The 8457-nt window shown below is 41.6% G+C and overlaps 1 protein-coding gene across 1 annotated transcript; it reads right to left on the bottom strand.

The window, feature by feature from the left end:
- Window positions 1-629: 629 nt before the first annotated feature.
- On the bottom strand, window positions 630-6957 carry LOC138015605 (uncharacterized). Its single transcript, XM_068862692.1, has 8 exons — window positions 6867-6957; window positions 5736-5800; window positions 3814-3857; window positions 3557-3632; window positions 3383-3457; window positions 2224-2331; window positions 1896-1975; window positions 630-753 (listed from the first exon to the last, which is right to left on the bottom strand). The coding sequence occupies exons 1-8, from the start codon at window positions 6955-6957 to the stop codon at window positions 729-731; spliced, it is 564 nt and encodes a 187-aa protein (XP_068718793.1). The 3' UTR covers window positions 630-728.
- Between the last annotated feature and the right edge of the window lie 1500 nt (window positions 6958-8457).

The raw sequence follows: 8457 nt of genomic DNA, 5'->3' as shown, positions 1-8457 counted from the left end.
TTCGTGTTTCGGGTGTGCTGCACGTGATTTAATCAGTGGCCGAAAATAGGTCTCTCGTGATTGGCTATTGTAAAAACACCCCCGAAAACCCCCTGGGAGTTGCTTCTAAAAATAAAAGATACAGGACAGGGTTGACTCAGAGGGTTAATATAGAAGATGGAGGCTTCAGGTAATAGGTTCCTGGACGTGGCACGCAGTTTTGGAGCTCTGCAAAAACATTGAGTCTTGGATGAATAATAAAACAGTTATTTGATTCGGCTTTTAAAGATGTAAAAACGAATGGATAAAAGGTGGGATATGAACATAAGTGTTACCACAAATGCAAATATCGCTCACGCAGAGAACGCGAACGCAACAAAAGGAAGATATGCAGGCGCAGTCCAGGTCTTTTTTTTTTAACAAAGGCCGACAAGGCTATCATCATCGTGGTTTCAACTTTGTCCGAAGTACAATGGTTTCCCCGTTTAAATAACACGGGTAAAACTTCAAGGCTTAACGAGCATGCTCAGTACGTAAAACTGAGCATGCGCGCAAAGCTTGCACTTGAACTCGAGGGATGTTATCATACCATACTCAGCCTCATTCAATAATTGTTAAATCTCGCAAATGGTATAATGTTAACAGTTTTCGGATCAAAATCCCGAGAACCCAAACGAAAGGTGTCGGAAGTACTTTCCTGTTTCAACTTAATTTTATTTAAAAATAACCGAGTTTTTAGAGAGAAAGGATTAAGTAGAAATCTTCATGGATCGCCTGTAAAATGAACAGAGAATACAACAATCAATTACAGGTAGAACACACTAAGAAAACAAATTAACAAAACCAGTAACACCGAGAGAGTCGTGCAAAATGAGAATCCGAAATCCGTGCAAAATGAAAAGTGAAGCTTTAACCTTGAAATCGCAGTCTTCCTCAAGGTACTTGTACCCTAAATTAAGCACACATTTACGGGTTTAAAAACGGTGATTTTGTCCATGTGGAGAAGAACGTATAAGAGGGCAGAGACTTTTCGGTCTTCCTCGTCACTCGAGACTCCTCCCACAACATCGCTCTACATCGCACGGCGCCCAGACGTCTGTGTTTATTCATGGTCACATTTGCAACCCAGGGCCGAATTGTCCAAATCTCGACTAGCTACAACGCGGAAAAACAGCGATAATGATTTGTGCTCTATCAACCCAGAATCTGCGCTTTGCCAAAGCGATAAGTAATAATAGGCGATAGACGATCTTTGTTCGCAATTTTCGTCTCATTGGCACATGCCCATCATTTTCTAATCGACCACCACAGAAAACCAACTCCGTATATTAAAAGACAATTTTACGATTAGCGATCTTTAAAAAAGTGAGCCAAGTTTTCCGGATAATCATTGAAGACTGCTGGTTCAAAAGTTCTAAATTTTACAAAGAATGTATGGATTCATGTAAGGATTTTGCTACACGATTCAACTGATCTATCAGTTTGTGATGGTAATATTATGCTGATTTAACACACATGCATCAAAGCAAGGGATTATGACTGGAGAGATGACCAAGTTTAACAAGTAAATTTGTTTGTACCACGATGCTACTATAAACAAATTCGTACATGTACGTTAATGCCACAAATTGTAAACAAGGACGTCAGGTATGATTCCCCTCTTCACTGTTTAAGACTGTTTTTGATTCATAGAAAAGTAAAAGCTGCGCTTAGCCCCGCTTTCAAAAAGAGGCTGACGTCAGTGTTTGGCTTTCAATCACGTGATCAGCCGCCATGTTTTTTAAAAACCGACACAAACGAAAACCTTTTGCATACGAAGACAGTCCAATTCCCGGTCAATTACGTTGGAAAACAAACGAGATCACAAGTAAATCAAAGCTTCCCGTGAGTCTGTTGCTTTAAATCGCAAAACAAACCTATTGTGTTCCATCCACAGCTGTTGTTTCCTATGAACATCTACGTGGTCTATGCGAGATGCATCGCCAAAATATGGAAGCTGATGTAAAAAAAAATATTCAAAAATGCACAATTAAACTGGAATCTGTGGTAGTCTTGTATTTCATACTCTACACTACACCATTGTGACTACTCATCTCTCGGCAATAGAACAAAAAATCTCCGTGACAAAGTGAGATGAAACTGATATAATTTTTACAGGAACCATAGCACTATAACATGTGGGTTGCCAGGAGATTATCGGCGACAAACATCAATTCGAGCAATCGACAACTCTTGTCATCTCACCTTGTACACAAATCTTTGAGTTCCTCTCTGCCTGTGTCCCAGGCCCCCACCGAGTCTCCTTGGAAGCCAAGATGGTGTCGTCCCAGCTCGCACGCGATCAACAAGTATCTGATAAACGGAACGGTTTTGCACAGAAAATTCAAACAACGGGTCCCCAAGTGCCAGCCGGTGCAAAGTTATGACAGTGCTGGAAATAATTTTTCTTTATTCAGAGGACATATGTCCGTTCAAATCTTCCTTTTGGTCGGACATTTGACAAATTGGACCGGACATAAGTTATTGACTGACAACACCTTGAAGAAGAGAACTCAAGATGTGCTGGTGACATGGTCGGTCATCGTGTCCGATCATAATGTGAAATTGGCCGGACATTTTCAAAATTTGGTCGGACAATGTCCGATGACCGACTATTATTTCCAGCACTGTATGATAATAAGCTTGTTAAGTTCTTTATGCCCGAGTTGTACCATTCGCAAAAGCGGGACTTTTTTATTCTTCAACATAATCAGCGACACGATAAATTATAATTTAAGTTGACTGTCAGCGTTGTCTGTGCCTGTGTATTTCCCTGTCACTGTCTGTCGGGCTTACTGTCTCTGGGACAGTCAGTTTGCCTGTCAGTAGGTCAGTCTTTAAGTGAGACTGTCTGTCTGTCCGTCTGTCGTTCTTGCTGTCTATCTAAGGTGGCAGTACACCTCTTAAGTAATTCACTTTCCACCGACAAAACTAAAATCTATGTTTTCTAACAAACTAACTTAAAGTAGTTTAAAAATTTACTTTTGATTTAAACGTGAAGGTTCATTCCCAACCCACTGAACATTGATTTAGTCACTTGCTGCTGCTAAGGACGGACCGTCGAAAGTAATTACGCGATTGCAGTTACTACGCTTAGTGATTGGTTTAACTAAAAATCTCGCGCCAGTTTGTCAACCAATGAAAAGGAAAACCAAAACCAAAATCGTGACTTGCACGTGCCATTTTTCCCGCGCTTTGGGAAAGTTCAACGGAATTGCTACGAATTTGGATTGGATCATTGCGCTGTTTGCAGCTGCTGTGATTGATCAAAGTAATTACTTTGGTATTTGCTGCAAGACACTCAATTGAAAACCGCTCTAATATGCAGTTGTATTTGGTCCTCTTAAATCAGAAATCTTCGTACCTTTCGTCCATCAATCACAAGATCTTCTTCTCTTGTTTCACGCAAAACCCTCTTGGTCTCACTACTGTCTGAAAACTAAATCAGTTGTGTGCATTTACAATGTATGTATTGTTCGACCAGTATTAGTTTTACCAAATTTTCAGGCGTTAGACGCCTCAATCATTTTTCCTTTACCTCAATAAAAGCATAGCCTTTTGATTTTCCTGTTATTGTATCAGTTACAATACGAAGACTTTTAATTGTCCCATATCTGTGCCAAATAAAAACAACATCTTGGGTAAGTTGCTGGTAGTGATATAACATTTAGTTTTTACCAAAACTCTTAACAAAATATACTCACAACAATTTCTTCAAGTAAATTCCTCGAGAGTACCAGTATTTACATTAGGTATAATTTAATTTTAAATATAAATACATATTTTTGAACTGACCTTTCAAAGACATTAGACAGAGTCTCTTCCGTTGTATTGAAGTCCTTGTAAAAAAAATGAAATGCCTCATTAATTTCAATGAGGATTAGACAGTACGGTAGTTTCCTATTTATAGAAGTCTGTTTTGGCCTCTGTTCTTCTTTAAAATGCCAGGTCGGCGGCCAACGGGCCTTAATCACACGGCGGTCATGTTGAGTCTCGAGGGATTGAAAACTCTTGTTTTGCCCCATCGAAACTCGTTCCGAAACATTTCAACTCGAGGCTCCGGGTACGAAATCTATTGTCTATGGCCAATATGGCCGCCGCGCGAATAAGGCCCACTGGTGGTGTCACCGCCGTCACGGTTACCCTCGCACAAAGTGCTGGGTCAGTCTTTTAAAACGTAACTCAACCTCTAACCTTAGCCTACCCCTAGACACAAGGGGAGAAAGATTTGTGCAGTGGTGAGAGCACTCACTGGCCACTAATTTGTCTCAGGATCGAGTCACGGGCCAGGGGCCCGTTTGTCGAAAGTCCCGAAATGTTTTCGGGCATGAAAAGCCATTTGTTAAACTGTCAACCGCTTGTTCAGGATAGCCGATCTTTTAACAAGTTTTCAAGGTAGTAAAAAGCAAACTGACTGTGAAGTTTGACGACTTAAATCCTCTCCGCTCATGAGATACAGAGGAAATTGTGACACCCGAAAATGGCCCGAAAAGTATCAGGACCTTCGAGAAACGGGCCCCAGGCGTCACATGTGGGTTGAGTTTGTCGGGTCTGTACTGTGCTCCGCGAGGTTCTTCTCCCGCTGATTTGATTTGCTCTGCTTCAACTAAATTTGATCTGTAGTATCCTGAATTAGTGAAGTACTAGTGCTCAGCGACATAAGGTCGAGACGTCTTTGAAGTCATCGTCGTCGCCATCATCATCAACGTCATCGTCGTGATCATGGTCGCTGTCGTCGACTTCGTCTTCGTCTTCATCTTCGTCATAGTCATCGTCTTCGTCGTCGTCTGATTTCGAAGGCTGTCTCCAGAAGGCAGCATTGATCCCTTCTTTTTCTTCGTCTTCGTTTTCGTCTTCGTCTTTGTCGTCGTCCTCGTCATCGTCTTCGTCATCGTCTTCGTCGACATCGTCTCTTTTTCTTCCCTTTCGTCTTCGTTTTCGTCTTCGTCGCCGTCTTCGTCTTCGTCGTCGTCTTGGTTTGAGGTTTGAGGTTTGAGTAAGGCTCCAGCACTTGACTAAGTAGCCTGGCTTCTGGCTGTTATACACAATTGTGGTCTCATTCACACAGAAGCCCTTCAAGCTAATCCTGTCAAGCCGACCACATGCTGGAAAGGTCAGACCACAACACCGGGAACACTGTCCCCTACTCTTTTCGAATAGTGTGTGGGATCTTTAACGTCCCACAGAGTTAATGAACAAGGGTTGTGAGACGGGACCTCCGGCTTATCGTCCTTATCCGAGAAGACTAGAGAGTCTAACCATTTGCAGATGTAATCACAAAGGCAGCACTTTCTCCTCAGTTATTTAAAGACCCTGAGTGTTGGTCCGGCCGGAGTTGAACTCACGACCTCCCGCGTGACAGCCCGGTGCTCAACCAACTGAGCCACCGGTGCGCGGTCGTCTTCGTCGTCGTCTTCTTCCTTCCCTTCGTCTTCGTTTTCGTCTTCGTCATCATTATCTTCATCATTCCTACAACTACTTCCGTGACTGCTTAACCATTTACCCTCGTCTAACCGAAACGCTAAATATCAACCTTTACTAAAACCAAACACAATTTAAGCAAAAACGACTTGGGACGTTAGCAAGTGGGCATTAGCAAAGCAACAAGTCGGCAAAAGGACCAGTTACTAATAATTACCTTGAGTCGAAGACGAATCGGGAATAGTGAGACTAGAGGCTGCACGAGAGCTTTTGTTTTGTATCCATCACTGACTTACCAGTCTCGCAATGAAGATGGTGCTGTGGGGATCACTTTTAATTTTGTCATCTGTACTTGGATCGTCTTAGAAGGAAAAAAAAAAACAGAACAAGATAGCTTTTAATGTCAAGTGGCATTGAAAGCAAAGGAAAGATTTAAAACAATAGCCAAGGACCAAACAAGGAGGCAAGGGACTTGATGAAAAGGACAAGCTCTAAAGCAGAAAGTCCTCCATGATAAAACAGAACAACACTTGGATAGGAAGACATACAGCAAACTCACTGTTGTACTCAATTCAAACCCTTCTGGAGTAAAACGTTTAGTTCCTGGTATTTCCATGCGATATCATTTAAATATGAATGCTACAGTACATTAGAATGCAAATACAATACACAAAGAATCTTAACCCTGGGAGATTTGAATTGGGTATAACATTGAGTTAGCCAATTTGGTCTATCATATTATGGTTAAATGAAAGGATATATCATAATGGCGAGGTGGAATGACATCTAGAAGACAACAAAACAAAGACCAGTCAGTCATTTGGCTCTGTTGGTCGAATGTCGAACCAGTACAGTGTGGGAGGTTGAGGGTTCCACTCTGACCAGGCCAAAACACAGGGTCTAATTGAGATGAAAGAACTGCCATTGTAATGGCATATTCAAATGTTTATGATATCAATTCTTCTTGAATGAGGCCGATAACTAATGAGTACTGTAACAGTTTTAATTGTTGTTTGAAAATAACCATTGATCACAAACATTCTGTGAGATGTCAAAGAACCACACTCTTTTCAAAATGTAGGGCGTGGAGTTTCCAGGTTACAGTCTACCCTTAAAAAGGGCATACTCTCAATTGGGGCTGTGCAGTGGACAGCCCCTGTGACCTCAACACCTGGTGGTGAAACAAAGCTTATAGTTTAAATGATGAATGGAAATATGGATAGACAAAGAGATCGACAGAAAGAAAGAAAGGAAGAAATTTGACAGCAAACACAGAAGGACTTATAAACAGATGAATGGGTGAATCAAAGGAAAGGAGAATCAACAATGAACAAGGGTATCCTAAATTTTGCAATCGATATGTAGTCAGGGAGTTTAAATGTAGGTAACAGATCCATGATTTTTTGTTCACTGGGGTAACAACTCACATTTGGCCTTGTTGTTGGTGATACCTGTACTCCCTCTGCGAGATTTTTTTCTTTTTTGTTTGAGCTTTCTCCTGACAAGCAGCCCCTGCATCGAGGCAATCAATGAAAAAAGTCAAAATGCCACAAATTTAAAAGAGCTACATAGCATGCAAATCCAAGATTTAATTTAAACTCAAATCAACTTAACTTACTATAATCTACTTACATAACCACATTGTACACATGTATCCAAATGTTTGAAGGCAGGGCTCGAAATTGCGACCGATGCGGTCGCCAATGCGACTAAAACTTTTAACTTGGCGACTGAAAATTCGAGTTTGCCACTTTGGCGACTATGTTCCTCTGATAAATAAAACACTTAAGGTGAGAAGCAATTTCCTTAGTCTCATTTCTGCTTTTCTTCAAAAGGAAATGCAAATTAAATCTGTTTACCTTTTCCAAAAAAACTCAATCTCGTACCCATAGTCCTCGGGCTTCTTGGCCAGCAGGTGAGCGCCCGGAGGGACTCTGGGATAATCGACTTGAACTATATTTTTGATTGGCCGCTTGCGTAACAATGGCAGTCCGACAGGAAGTCAGTAAGCAATTCGGAAGCCCCAGAATTTGGAGGGAGATTCAAAATCTAAAACTAGTTTCAGTGCTGTTTGATTTTTTCTACCTCAGAAATATATAAATCACAAAAATAATAAAACGACGAGGTTTGAATTATGTCTTACACCGCACGGGAATTTTCCCACGCTGCTACAAAGTGATTACTGTTGCTGTTGCAAAAGTACCGTGGGAAAACATTACATCAGTCTCTTTGAGGAGCAATCCGTGGAATAAGGTCTTGTCGAAGCCATTCAGAATTACGGAAACATCAAATTGTAGAAGAAGAGAACTTTTGTGTCGTTTCCACAAAAAAATTGTCGATCGTGTTGCTTGCACGATGGCATTCTCATTGCATTCTGAACGATGGAATGTACGCTGAAACACTAAAAATACACTCACCGAAAGCGTCAGAGGTTTCATGATCTTTCATCTTCACTTGCTCTTACAGCAAGCCAATGATCATTTCTCCAGTTTCTTTGTGTGTAAGGCTAAAATTCTTGTTTCTCGAACACTTTCAACCCGCCATTTCTACTGTTTACGGTTTTCTCTTTTCTGTTTCCGGTTAAACTCAAGCATACGTAATAAGACCGGAACCCACGTTTTCTGGGAAAATGGAGTCGATTATCCCAGAGTCTCTCCGGGCGCTCACCCGCTGACCAAGAAGCCCGAGGACTCTGGGTACGAGATTGGCGCGACCGCCGAGAGGACATTACAGCGTCTTTCGCATGATGATCGCGGGCGCAACATTTTGTTGAAAGGCCGCTGCATTCTGTCGCAGATTTGGTCGCAAGGAACCGGCTTTTACTATGTCCTCAATCAAGTGAGACGAGTCTGCACCGAAAGTCATGAATTATTTCTCACAAGAGAAGGATACACTGAGCGATTTTCGTAATTTGCTGCAGTCTAGAAATTACCAGGAAACAAGATCGTTGTTAGAATGCAAACAAGAAGCGTTTCAAAGCCTTTCAAAAACGTTTGTTCAGAGCGTACGATTTCTCGC

Source organism: Montipora capricornis, chromosome 1 (genome assembly GCF_036669925.1).
Source record: "Montipora capricornis isolate CH-2021 chromosome 1, ASM3666992v2, whole genome shotgun sequence".
Taxonomy (NCBI): Eukaryota; Metazoa; Cnidaria; class Anthozoa; order Scleractinia; family Acroporidae; genus Montipora; species Montipora capricornis.
This window is presented reverse-complemented; position numbering and strand designations above follow the sequence as displayed.